Source organism: Acomys russatus, chromosome 13 (genome assembly GCF_903995435.1).
Source record: "Acomys russatus chromosome 13, mAcoRus1.1, whole genome shotgun sequence".
Taxonomy (NCBI): Eukaryota; Metazoa; Chordata; class Mammalia; order Rodentia; family Muridae; genus Acomys; species Acomys russatus.
This window is the reverse complement of record NC_067149.1, coordinates 16,691,494-16,705,412: the sequence shown is the minus strand read 5'-3', so window position 1 is coordinate 16,705,412 and position 13,919 is coordinate 16,691,494. Positions and strand designations below refer to the sequence as shown.

At 47.5% G+C, this 13,919-nt stretch overlaps 1 protein-coding gene across 1 annotated transcript in view; it reads left to right on the top strand.

Annotated features, from left to right (window-relative positions):
* Positions 1-6,933, top strand: part of Rab7a (RAB7A, member RAS oncogene family) — a 47,301-nt gene extending 40,368 nt beyond the window's left edge. The window contains exons 4-6 of the mRNA XM_051154871.1: positions 2,283-2,501; positions 3,189-3,317; positions 6,035-6,933. Of these exons, the coding sequence (XP_051010828.1) occupies positions 2,283-2,501; positions 3,189-3,317; positions 6,035-6,130 (444 nt within the window). The 3' untranslated portion in view covers positions 6,131-6,933. The remainder of the gene's footprint in view (positions 1-2,282; positions 2,502-3,188; positions 3,318-6,034) is intronic.
* Positions 6,934-13,919: the final 6,986 nt, after the last annotated feature.

Sequence of the window (13,919 nt, the reverse complement as noted above, 5' to 3'; positions counted from 1 at the left end):
ATTCTAATTGAAAACAAAAGCATAATCTTACATCTGCAGAGAAGAAAGCAAACAGGCAATAGAAACTTGAGAAAATGAATAGAGCTTCTAAAACTTTGGAAATTTCAGTTACCAGTAGATTGGACATAGCAGAAAAGATCTGCAACAAAGAAACAGGGAAACCGGGAAAAGCAGGCTCAGTGAGGTCTCACTCACTTGCTTTTTATTTTTGTCCTAGGGTTTTACACATATGCAGCAAGCACTCTTCCATTGAGTTATATATACTTCCAGCACAGGCCCACACACAGTTACAGGCAGAATAAAGATAAAATTTGCCAAGAATTTCCCAGAACTGACATTGCACCAATTCAGAGATCCAGAAAGCTCAACTTCCAGGAAGGATAAATAAGAAATGTACATGAGCGACAGTGAAACCCACCCTCAAAAGACCAAAGAGGGGACAAGAAAGGCATGGCCCTGAGGTTGCCAGCTAACCGTAGCACCACTGCAATGGCTGCAGTGGGGGAGTGTCCAAAAGGCATAGCCAGCTGGGCATGGTGACGCACGCCTTTAATCCCGGCACTGGGGAGCAGAGGTAGGCCCATCACTCTGCGTTCGAGGCTAGCCTGGTCTACAAAGTGAGTCCAGGACAGCCAAGGCTACACAGAAGAAAACCTGTCTTGAAAAACCCTTCAAAAAACAAATGGTGTAGTGAGCAGATCGTTTTTAGAATTAGAGCTCTGATACTGAAAGCACAGGTTCTTTCTCCTCTGGCCTCCACAAGCACCCCACCACAGGCAGATAAAAAGATTAAAAAAACAAACAAACAAAACAAAACTAAGTTTATAGAGTTAAAAGAGTCGTTTCAAATGGTTGCTATGATACATGAGGCCCTGGGTTCCATCTCCAGCAGTGTGGAGCAAGTGTGTCTACTCAGGACTCATCTGAAGCACTTCCTCACTGAGGTGCAACCTTTATGTCCTGTCCAGAGCTTCAGGTTTGTCCTTGAGGTGGTCAACAGCTATAGAGTGAGTTCAAGGTCAGTATTGGGCTACTTTAGATCCCATTTTTAAAAAGGTAAACATAAGGGCTGGAAAGATGGCTCCATGTTTAATAACACTGGCTACTCTCTTCCAGTGGACCCTGGTTTGAATTCCAGGGACTCACAGCTATCGGTAACTACGGTCCCAGGGAATTTGACACCCTTCTCTGCCATCCTTGAATACCAAGCATGCACCTGGTGCACAGACATACTTGCAGGCAAAACACTCATAGAATAAAATAATAATTAGAAATTTTAAATTAAGCCAGGCAGTGGAGGCACAGGCCTTTAATCCCAGGACTTGGAAGAGGCAGTACGATCTGGCCAGCCTGGTCTACAGAGTGAGTTCCAGGACAGCCAGAGAAACCCTGTCTTGAAAAACCAAAAGAAGAAAAAAGAAAAAAAAAATGAAAACAAATGTTGTAAATAAAATTGATTTGTCATGTGTACATTGAATGTAAGGAAATCCCTGTGTATAACTTTAGGTAATCTCCGAATTCCTTACAATACCTAATCCCATGTGAGCAGTTATTAGACTGTCTAGGAATAGTCACTAAGGAAGGAAATCCATAAATGCCTTTTAGAGTCATGGCCTGCTGCTAGTTGAGGCCTCAGGTGTGGCTCCACATTGGGTCCTACCTTAAGGAAACCAGGGTTGGAGTTATACATTGTAACGGCAAGTGGAATAGTGACAGCTGTGTTGTGCCAGTCACATTTCTGACACTGTCACGGAAGAAGCCAGGTCAGGGTGCAATACTGTGACTGAACCGGTGGCATTAGTACAGGCACTCAGAAAGCCCAGGAGACAAGGCCTTAACCAGTGGGACCTGCTGCTAGCTTCTACTCCAGACCTTTTTCTCAGGATTTTTGTTTAGTTTTGGTTTTGTTTTGAGTTACAAACAAAAAAAAAACACTGCTTTTTGATTAAAGAAATGACATTGTGCGTGGTGGCACACGCTTTTAATCCTAGCACTTAGAGGCTTGTGGTAGTGCATGCCTATAATCTCAACACCCTGGAAGCTGAGGCAGCACTGCAAGTTCAAGGCCTGCCTAGGCTATATACAGCACTCAAATAAAGCACAGTGAACAAGCCTGTAGACAGTTTCTGGAATACGTAAGTTTTGAGGCTGTAGCTTCATGCTCTTTGTACATACCTGGGAGAAGAGAGGAGACTCATGCCAACTCTCCTCCCCCAAAACATGTGTGCACACACATGCACACACCAGCACAGCCTGAAAACCAGGGGTTTTGTTTCTTGCAGATCTGGGACACAGCAGGACAAGAACGGTTCCAGTCTCTTGGTGTGGCCTTCTACAGAGGTGCAGATTGCTGTGTTCTCGTGTTTGATGTGACTGCCCCCAACACATTCAAGACCCTCGACAGCTGGAGAGACGAGTTTCTCATCCAGGCCAGCCCCCGGGATCCCGAGAACTTCCCTTTTGTTGTATTGGGAAACAAGATCGACCTCGAGAACAGACAAGTAAGCACTGAGTAAGAGTGGCAACCCAGCACAGCCTGCTCCTCTGCCCAGGAGTGTGGAGGCCTCTCTGCTAGGTTCAGAGAACTGGGAAGGTGAGGCGGGAGTGCCTGGCCCTCAGCTGCCCCGAGTCAGCTCTGATGCAGGGCTATGTTTATTCTCAGAGCCTTTGTTCCCCTGCTGTACCTTAGAGGAAGGAATTGTTCTCATTTCAAGGGTAGAGGGTGCTGTGGGCCTGTCTTGCTCTGCTGTAATTCTGCACAGCATCTCAGTTGGAACATAGCATTGTTAATTATAGCTCGGCTTATTTCTGACATCTCTTTCCCTTTCCAAAGTTTGTCTCTTTCTTGGCTGGGGCAAGGGAAGGAAAGAGCTAAGGGGTGAGCACTGCAAAGTCTGTGCCACTTGTTACTTCTGCATAGGTGAGCTTAGATGAATGAGGGAACGGGGGCCAAGATGGGCTATGGACCCAGGAGAATCACTCTCCTCCTCCCAGGATTAGCCTGTGCCACAAGGGCCGCAAGGTCTGGCTGCGGACAGAGGCAGCTCCAGGTTGGACCCCTCTCACTGGCAGGTGTATAGGCCACAACCTCCTCATTCCCAGACCTCTTCACAACTGTGTACCTGTTCTGGGGAGGACTGCTGCGTCGTTGTCTGCTGTTCGTCATTAGTGTTCTCCTCCCTCTGTAGGTGGCCACAAAGAGGGCACAGGCTTGGTGCTACAGCAAAAACAACATTCCTTACTTTGAGACCAGTGCCAAGGAGGCCATCAATGTGGAGCAGGCCTTCCAGACAATTGCTCGGAATGCCCTTAAACAGGTGGGTCTCCAGGGCCCTCGAGTGATGTCTGATGCTCTTCCCTAGCTGGGGTGCTTCTCGGGGCAGATAGGTCATGGCAGATTCTGCCCCAGTCCCACGGGGGCCCACGGCAGAGCTGGGGTACATATTAGGGGGAATTTAAAAAGTGATCTGTGGATGTCAGCTCTGCCTGCTCTTTCAGTTGCCACCTTCACATTCATAGCACTGTCACTTTGAGCCTCTCCTCCTCAGCTGGCTACTGTGCTCCTCTCTGAATGGCCAGCATGTGCTCATGAGGTTTGTTGTACATTTTAATAGTTCATCTTTTCTTTACTAGAAAGAGAAACTAGGTGTCCTTTTGAGTTCTCCAGACCAGGATGCCTTTAGAATGGGGCTCCTTAGGTCACTGACTCACCAAGGATCCTGACAGCACATGCGGTCCTTTCAGAGGCAGCCCTTGGCAGTGTGCCCAGAGTGACCTTATGTTCTCTTGCTGAGTCTCCTCCCTTTCTGCTTTTCCCCCTCCCCAACTCTCATCTTTGATAGCCTTTGGCTATAGGAAGAAAAGGCCATCTTAGCTGGGCATGGTGGTACCTGCCTATAATCTCAGCACGGAGGGAGCTGAGGTAAGAAGGAGAATGGCCAGTCCCAGGACATCCTGGGCTATACAGGAAAGAAGACTAGATGTGGTAGAACATGGAATATATAATCCCAACACTTGGGAGGTGGAGGCCACTATGGGATGTATAAGACCTTGTGTCTAACAACAGAAGTTTATCTGACAGATGCATTCTAAAGGTCTGGCTATAACCTTGAGTGAGTGTGCGTGTTGGGATAGCCTTTGTCCCCATGAAGTGTGACTCTGGTTTAATTGCATTCGTGTTCCTCTTCAGATATGTCAGATGTGTGATCCCAAGGGTGTTGAGAACACAGTTTTACCTGGCTGTCTTTATTTCAGTGTCTTTAGTTCTGATACTGCACCACCCCCTCCCAGCCTAGCTGAAAAGCCTGTTGAGATTTTTTGCTGGGATTGTATTTACTTCTTGGGTGGGCCATAACAAAATACCACAGATCAGACAGCTTATATACACAAGACTTTTTATTTTGTTGTCACAGTTTTACGAGAGGGTTTGGAATGGAGGACTCTTGGCACATATATGTCTGTCATCTTGCTATGTCCACACAGGGCTGCTCTGCTCAAAGAGCAAATGTGCTAAGCCCTCTGGGTGTCTCAGTAACAACATACACAATAAGCCTTGGAGCTTGAGCTCAGGTGGATAGAGAGCTCCCCTGATATGCATGAGACCCTGGGATCCACCTCCAGGACCACAAGGTAACGCATGCCTTGTCATCCCAGCAGTAGGTGGAGGCAGGATTTAGGAGTTCAAGGCCAGCCTAGGATACTATAAGACCATGTCTAAAGAGGAAAATAGAAAGGCCTGTGAGAGCAGATGCCACGTATAATCCTGATCTAATCTGAATTCTCTAGCATGGGCGCACTGAAGGTTAGGGCTTCAGCATAGCGGCTTCCGGGGTTGACACCCATTCTGTCCAAGGCTGGCATCCATATTCTTTGGTTTTTGTGTTAAATATATGTCTTAGTGCTGACAGGAATATAAATTTATTCTGCTTACAATATCCAAAATGTCAAAACAACACAAATGTTCACAAACGGATGTGTCTAAACAAAAGTTGGGTGGTTCATCTACTACAGATGCCATTCAGCTGAGGAGTAGGTCAAGGCTGTAACACAGAGTCTGAAATGAAGCCTGTTTCAAATTGAGACCTGCTATCTTAGAAGTCCATTAAAAGGAGACTTTGCTAAAGTGGGACATGGTACACATACCGTCACCCTTGTAGAGGCAGGAGGATTGCGGGAGGAAGACCTGCGTTTAGCACAACAGCAAAAACCACAAGACAGGTGTAGGGTGAAGTATGGCTCACTGCAGAGTGCTTACCTGGGTTTCCACTGCTGCCTTTAGAGGGGAAGGGAGAGAAAAAAGGTTGGTTTCTAGGGAAAGAGCTTCTGCTTACTTAGCACAGGGTTTCTTTTAGGGGTGATGAGTGTTGTGAGCATATGTGGTAGTGGTACAGTTTTGTAAGTGCACTAAGACCACCACATTGCACACTTGGTATGTAGGATCCCCAGTAAAGAAAGTGTATCTGTTTGAGACAGGGTTCTCTATATACTGTTAGTGTCCTGGACTCGCCGCTTTGTAGACGAGACTGGCCTCAAACTGGCCTCAAACTCAGAGATCCACTTGCCTCTGCCTCCTGAGTGTTGGGCTCACAGGCATGTGCCAGTAAAGCTCTTCATTGTGTTTAGGATGTAGTCAACAGATTTTTTTTTAAGCTGTTGTGAATAAAATAAAATACTGTTTCCTAAGTAAGGGGTGGACCCTAGGGCTTGGGGTGTATGCACTCAGTTACTCCTCACAGAAGGGCTAATCCAGGAAGTGATGACAGTGGCCAACCAAAGTCCATCTTACCTGTTCATGCAACACAGCGATGGTATCACCCTCAGTTCTGCCCCTCAGCCTGCAAAATGTGGGAAAGAAAAAGAATCAAGCTCCAGGACAATGGCCCAGAAAGCTCAGTGGGAGGTGTGGCATGGGGAGCTTCTTGGGGCCATGGAGCCATGAGCAGGACCCGATGTAGCTGTGGCTCCTGCTGACCGATCGTCAGGTTCTGTTTCTGTGGCCCACGTCATCAACCTCTCTCTCCCCCTCCCTGTCCAGGAAACAGAAGTGGAGCTGTACAATGAATTCCCTGAGCCCATCAAACTGGACAAGAATGACCGGGCCAAGGCTTCCGCAGAGAGCTGCAGTTGTTGAGGGGGCAGTGAGCACAGAGCACAGAGTCCTTCGCAGACCAAGAACACACACGTAGGCCTTCAATATGCGTCCCTATTCCTCTAAACAGAACAACGTGATCTCTCACATCCAGCTGCCAAAAGAAACTTCACCAAACACAGCTATCCACCACACACACCCACACACACACACACAGCAAGCAAACTCCAGCCTGTGCCAGTCAGGACTCCCGGGTAGCTGCCCACCACGAGCCCTGTGTATGGCATATGGCGAAGACCCTGGGTGCTCTGGGGTGCAGTGGGCATGGAAAACGTACTCTTTTTGTCCACTGGAAAGTGAGAGAACTGTTCACAGTTCATCTGTGTCTAATTATCTGATTTTTTTTTTTTTAACGGTCTTGTGGTCTTTTGCCCCTGCCCCTCTTTGAAGGTCCTGTGGGAAGGCTGGTGCCCACGCTCCATTCTGAACAGGCTGTTTTGTATGTATCTGTTAATGCTTGTTACTTTTAACTAATCAGATCTTTTTACAGTATCCATTTATTATGTAATGCTTCTTAGAAAAGTATCTTATAGTACATGTTAATATATGCAACCAATTAAAATGTATAAATTAGTGTAAGGAATTCCTGGATTGTGTGTTTAAGTCCTCTAACGCAGGCGTGCAAGGTGGAGGGTTGAACCCTGTCTGGATACAGAGTGTTAGAGACTCAGATCTGGAAGTCCAGCTAGTGGCAGTATTCTGTACAGTAGACACAAGAATTATGTACGCCTTTATCACAGACTTAAGAGCCAAAAAAGCTTTTCATCTCTCCAGAGGGTGAAACTGAACTGGACAGTTCCCTTCTGTGTCTAAATTTTCCAAAAGGTTGATTTGCATAATACAGTAGTATATACAATGGATAAATTGCTGTTACTTCAAAAATTAAACTTCTCATTTTTCCCCTTTTCTTTTTTTTCCCCCCTTCTTCTTCTGTTCAACCCCTTATGATGCCCTTTAGATCTGTCCTACTCGAAGAGGAAAGGAGAACCCACCAGACCTGTCCTAGTGACTCTACCTTTGTTCTAGAAGGCGCTCCTTTCAGGGTTGTGGTACCTGTAGGTTAGCAGACCCATCCTCCTTTTCCCACCCCACCCAAGTGTGGCCCAGCACTAACCCTCCTGTCTCCTGGGTTGAGCCCTGGCAGTCTGTCCCCTCCTGAGGTCCTGCCCTGCATCATGGCTTGCTTCCCGGAGCACTTCCTCTCCAAAGGTCTACATTCTAGGGTGTAGGCTGAGTTCTTCTGTAAAGAGACGAACGTGATGCCAATAAAATTTAACAGAACAAACAACAGCTGCCCTGTCTTTTTTCCCCCCACCACAGACTTGGGCTGTATGGGGACATCCTGTGTTCACTGGACCCTCGTGGCACTCAAAGGCCGGGGTGCCTTCCGCTTTAATCCGAGAGTACTTGCCCCAGTGTGGTAAAGGTGGAGCATGGGGTGAAAAACACTTTCCGTAAGGCTAGCAGCCCCAAACTGCTGGTCACCGTGGTCTGTTTGTTGCTGTCAGAATAAACTATATAACCTGACCGTGGGTGGGTGTGAGAGACAGACAAGATAGACACTGACTCTGGGGCCAAATCACAGTTGTCATTTTTCACAGACCTCTTCTGGTAGCAGAATTCATATCCCAGCTTGGCTACTACCTAGAAGCCACTTTAAGCAGTAGTGACCCTAATGTGTTCCCCGAGGGTTTTACTAACCTGCTCTCCAGAATCTTCTCACTCCTGTTGCTTTCCTTCCTTCCCTTGCCCCTGACCACAGACTTCATTGTTAAAACTACATTTTTTTTTTTTTTTTTTTTTTTTGCATTGTGATATATCAGGTAGATAAATCGGAAGACTAGCCCTGTGTTTATCAGAAATGCAGCCAGACTTGAACTGATAAAACATTTCTCCAAGCTGGGCGTGGCGGTGCACACCTGTGGTGCATACCTGTGGTCCCAGCACTCGGGAGGCAGGCAGATGTTCGAGCCCAGGCTTATCTACAGAGTGAGTCCAGGACAGCCAAGGCTACATAAGCCCTGTCTCAAAAAACCAAAACAAAACTAAACAAAAAAGCGTTTCCCCAAGACAGACTTGACAGTACACCAAGGAGGGAGACTAGGACAGGATGAGGAGGAGCTCTGGGCCAGCCTGGGCTATGCAGTTTGTGAAACCTGTCTCAAAATTCAAAGGCTAGAGGAGGTGGTACATGCCTTTACTCTTGGGAGACAGAGTTAAGTGGCACTCTTGAATTCTAGGCCAGCCTGGTCTACATAGTGAGTTACAGGACAGCCAGAGCTACAAAGTCAAATACATTCCCCTATATGCACCCAACTTTCTACCTTCCCTTTTAAAAACCTGGAATACTTCTCTGGCCACATTCCTGAGCTTCTACAAGTGATTAACAACCCACCTCAATCAAATTCTGGGGCTTAGGTTGTGATTTGGAGGCTCAGAATTTACCTGGTGAGGCTCTGGATTACAATCAGTACCACATCCAACATCAGCAGCAACTGTGAGTGGTGTTTCCTGTACCTGGTTTGTGGGTAGGGCCTCTGCCAGGAGCTAGAAGGTTCCTGCATGTTCCTGCAGAGGGGGTTCACTGCCCCTTCACGTTGCCTCTGTACACCTTCACTCTGCAGCACTGCCTCAGTTTACATTACAGGATTCAGAATGGTCTCTTTCCCCCAAGCACGTGCTGAACCACTTCTGAGCACTACCACCACCACCTGGAGTTTGTTCACTTCCTAGGGCTTAGTTACAGCTCTTTCTCCTTCCTATAGGCCAGAGGCAGGTGGAGGAGGGCCATAGAAGATGCCTAGCCTGGGCTGCAGGGAAGGCCTGTGGCAGACCACTTACCCAGCATGCACAAGGCCCTGGTTCCTACCCAGCAAGAGGTGTGTCTTAACTGTCACCTTCCAGGCAGCCTGTTGAGCTGAAGCTGGGCTCTAGCTGTGTCTGTAGCCAGTGCAGTACAGACTTATAGCTACTACTGTGGCTGCTCTGCCTGGAAAGCAAGACAGGGTTAAAAAACAACATAGCGCATCCCATTAATAGAAAAGCTGAAAATGTGTGTGATAACAGGAAACTCAGCATCACACAGGGTGCATAGGCAGAGCTGGCGACTGTGAGAGACTGAGCGCTCTAATTCAGATTGTGAACAACGTGGGCAGCGCTACTTTGCCACCATCAACAAAGCAAAGGCATCCAAATTGGAAAGGAAGATGCCAGCATGTCTTCCACAGGTAGCACACTCATACAGAAAACTGTCAGCTCACTAAGGAAGGAACAGACTCAAAAGCAAGCTACAAAGACATTTATAAAAACACCAGAAATCAAGGCATTTCTGCTTTAAGACAGGATCCCATGTCCCTGGCTGGCCTTACACTGCCAATGTCCCTGCCTGTGCATACTTGCACTAGGATTACCGATGAAAGCCACTGCACTTGGCTCATGCAGTGCTAAGAATCAAACCTGGGGCTTCATTAATGCTAGGTGAACACTACCAACTGAGCTCCGCTTCTCAACACCAAGGAACAAAAGTGAAAGATTGATCACCGGACCAGACGTGGCTGAAGCTGAGTCCAGCTCAAGCCAGTCAGACCCTGGCTCACTATACTTCAAAAATCTCAGAAATTAAGATAACTGGACCTGTAATCCTCAAACCAGGAAAATGGAGGCAGAAGGCCTGGAAACCGTGGTTCCATGTAGCATCACTGACACCCAGGCAGGCCCTGCCTTCAGTGTGTAGGTCGGATCACTGAAGGCCTGGCATCCCTGCACTTAGGGCAGCCATTCCCAGGAAAGCCTCACATCCACAGCTGGTGTTGACCAACATGCCCAGGATCTGCTTTCAGTTGTCATTGGACAGAATCACTGAGATGCTCCCGGTGGCTTCTGGAGAGAGGCAAAAAGGAGAAATTTAACTATCATTTGATTTTTTTTTTTTTCCTTCCTTTCTTTCTTTCTTTTTTTTTTTTTTTCCTTAAAGGCCTGACTCTTGGCTTCAGGTGGCTGCTGCAGTGTTGAACTGAGGACGTCAGGCTAGGTCATGATGCCCTCACAGCAGCATTTTTCTCAGCAAGAAGAAAATTATTAGAAACAGTGTAAACATCTCATATGGATTTAAGCCTAATGTTCAGAGTGTGATGCCCTTAAGCCAGCAGTTCTTAACCTGTGGTCGTGACCATTGGAAAGCATGTATTCCCAATGGCCCTAGAGAGCCCCAACCATACACCTGCATTGCTATTTGTAACTAGGATTTTGCTACTGAGCGGTGTCTCGGCTCTAACACATTGGAAGTAAGTGTTTATTCAGTGGTCACCATCCACAGGTTGAGAACTGCTGCCTTAAACTGTTAAGGCGACATGCCAACCATCCTATTTCTTGGTTCTATTTTCCTGTTGGGTGTTCAAGACTATAGATATGGCCATAGTTAATTATGTTTTCTTTGCTTTACTGTCAAGGCCATTTGAGGATCTGGTCCTTGGGGGTCATAGAACCTCTGGCTCCTCTAGGCTTCCTTTTACCAATTGTTGCATCTGTGTATGTGGACAAGTCAAGGGCCTTGCTTGACCGTGGATTTGTCTGGAAGCACGGAGGCCATTTTTCCTTGGTATTGACTCTCTTTGTGGACTGGACACTGGGTAGCGCTCTCCATATGGGGTCTCCGTGGTCCTGAACAAAGGAATAGGACACACACATTAATATTTTGAGAGATGCCCTAGTCTCTCTCCTAGTTGGCTTTGGAGGGCAAGGGTAGAAAGAGTCTTCCCTTTTATCCCTTTGACCCCGTTAATACAGCCTCTGCATACGGTTCCTGAACACCCAGGACCTGTCTGGCTCTTTAACTGCTGTGGACTATGTAGATAAAGCTTGTGCAAAAGCTTTGATTAGATAGCCAGGTGTGGTGGCTGCACCTTTAATCCCAGCACTCGGGAGGCAGAGACAGGCGGATCTCTGTGAGTTCAAGGCCAGCCTGGTCTACAGAGTGAGTCTAGGACAGCCAAGGTCTCAAAAACACCAAAAAACCCCAAAACCTTTGATTAGGTAAACATGTTTGTTCTTTAAGCCAGTTCTTAGAATTATTATGGAGAATAGACACATAACTTGCTCAGGCCCTTGTCACCTTACAGCTTTTTCATTTGGGAAACACATCGAGCCCTCTTACAGAACATAACATCAACACCACCTTAATAAAGGATAGTCAAATGCAAACTGCATACATAACTATTACCTGTGCACGTTATTAAACTGTAAACCTTACAGAGAACACAGGACCGTCTTCATACAGTGCGTGGAGTGAGCTGCCCTAAGTGCTTTTGGGTTTGAGTGTGTTACATAGCAGAGACAGCGTCAGCATGAGATGAGTAACAGTCACAGGCCTTTACTCTGATTATTTTGCTGTCAGTCAGGGCCAGATTGACTGAGGAAAAGGGGCCGTGGAGTTCATTTTGAGACAAACCATGGTTGGGTCTGGGAAGGCCAAACCTACTCTCCAGAGCCAGCTGCTTTCTCATGAGTTCAGACAGCACTGACAACTTAATGTATGCCCAAGAGGCATTTGCTCCTAAGACTCAACTAGTGGTTTGTACTGAACAGGAAACTCAGAGTGGAGTCCAGTGATGACTGACTAGATCCAAAGTCCCTGTCCTCCTCTTGTCCGGATGAGTCTGATCTACTGGCTCGTGCATTGTGACATCTCTAAACTTTAGTTCAAGTTCGGCTGCCAGCCTCTCTGGACCACAGCCCGTGTGTGCTGACCCAAGAACTGCTTCCCAGATTAGCCTCAATGATACTCTTCTCTTCTTAAATCAGGGCCAAAAATAAATAAAACGAACCACAGCCAATTCTTCAGCCCAGCTGACCAGAAATCATGATCACACGAGCAGCCCTCGTAGTCTCTTTAAGGGACTCGGACTTCCCTGCCAGGCCTCGCAGCCCATGGCCACAGCGGATAGCTCACAGGTTTGCTTCTGCTATCCATCACACTCCCGTCTAGTCCTCAGGCAACAATTCCAAGGATGCGCATAACCTGTCTGAGACTAATGCCATCCAACTGAAACAGGTTCCATACAGCTCACGGGGCCTTTCAGACACATGCTGGGCCTGCTGCTTGCCAACTGTTCTGCCCATTTCTCAATAATAACTGGCTATTCATACCCACCTTTCCACGGGAAGCTCACCCCACAACCATCAGGACAAGCACCAGAGGTTGCCCTCTCCGCAACTCTCCTTGGTATCCGTTTCTTGAGGTCCAGTTTGTCCCGGTGGCATAATGGCTGGTTTTTAAGAGAGGAATCTCCTTCCTGCCGTAAAAGGTCAGAGCACCCCACTCCATCAGAGCTGGAGCCTTACACTCCCAACTCCAGGTGGAGGTGGGGGGCTTACTGGGTCTCACCATGCTAGCTGTCGCTGGTAAGCCCCTTGCTCAGAAGGGGCCCTCAGAAATCTGGGTCACAGGCACCCGAGTCCTCTGAGATTTTCAGTCAGATCCACGACCTTGTATGTCTTCTCAAGTCCTAGTAAACCCCCAAGAAATGGAATGGGTGAAGGGCGCTGTCTAGAGAATTGCTGAGTTCGTTCTGGCATAAACAAAGTATTGAACTGGGAAAGCAGGGAGACTGAGAAAGAAAAGTAACACCTTATACACTCAGACTGGGAGAGACCCCAGGCTGGACGCCCATTTGTTTATACTGACACTGGCTTAGGTATTTTACAGGGCCCTGGGTCCTCCCATTTCCCCTGTTGGTCCTGTCTAGATACCCTCTGACATTCTGGGGACTGGCGTTCTGCCTTCACCCTCTGTGCTTCAGCTGGGAGTAGCTGGAGCCACAGCTTGTGGTCCCATCTGTGCGACCACAGAACTGTCTTCAGTTTTGCTGTAATCTGAGGGTTTTGTTTAGAAACAGGGCCTTAGCCTTCTGAGTGCTGGGATGACAGCAACCTGCATGCACTCCTGGGCTGGGCAAAAACCAGTGGGTTTTGGTGTCCTTTTCTTTTTTTGGACTTTCAAGACTTGGTTTCTCTGTGTAGCCTTGGCTGTCCTAAACTCCATTTGTAGACCAGGCTGGCCTTGAACTGACATAGATCTGCCTGCCTCTGCCTCCTGAGTGCTAGGAGCACACTGTCGGGCCCTGAGAAAGCCAGTGCTTTGGGTATTTTTTTTTTTTTTTTTTTTTTAAGAGTACTGATTTCACTTGTTGCTCTTCCAGAGGAGCTGAGTTTAATTTCCAGCACCCACCTGGCTGCTCACAGCTGCCTGTAACTCCAGCTCCAGGAGCCTGGTGCCCCTCTCAGTAAGATGACTTTTAAAAGCAAACCCCAAAAGACCACACACAAAACCACACATAAAAAGACACAGCAAAGGACTATGAAGCATGCCACGCAGCCTGGAGTCCACATGGGGCCTGTCCCCTCCAGCCCTAACCTTCATGAAGAGCTTCCTTTACTTGTACTTCCTCCCTGGCCAAGTCTGAGCACCCCTGAGAAGGAGCTGAGTAGTGCTCTGTGTTTTATCGGTTTATTTTTAATTTCCTGAAATAAAATTCAGCCAAAAAAAAAAAAAAAAAAAAATCCAGACTAGAGGTGTGAATACACGGACAAGAGCCCAGCAGGGGTCGCTGTATATGGGAACAAGTGCTCTGGATTCTAGATAATAAGTCAGAAGACAGGAATGGGGCCTTCATCATGAGAGAGGGAGAGAGGAGGAAGAGGGAGAGGGGGGTGAGGGGGTGGAGTGGGGGGGGGGGAGTTTGTGTTTTTGTGTGTCAGACTCATACCCTTGTCA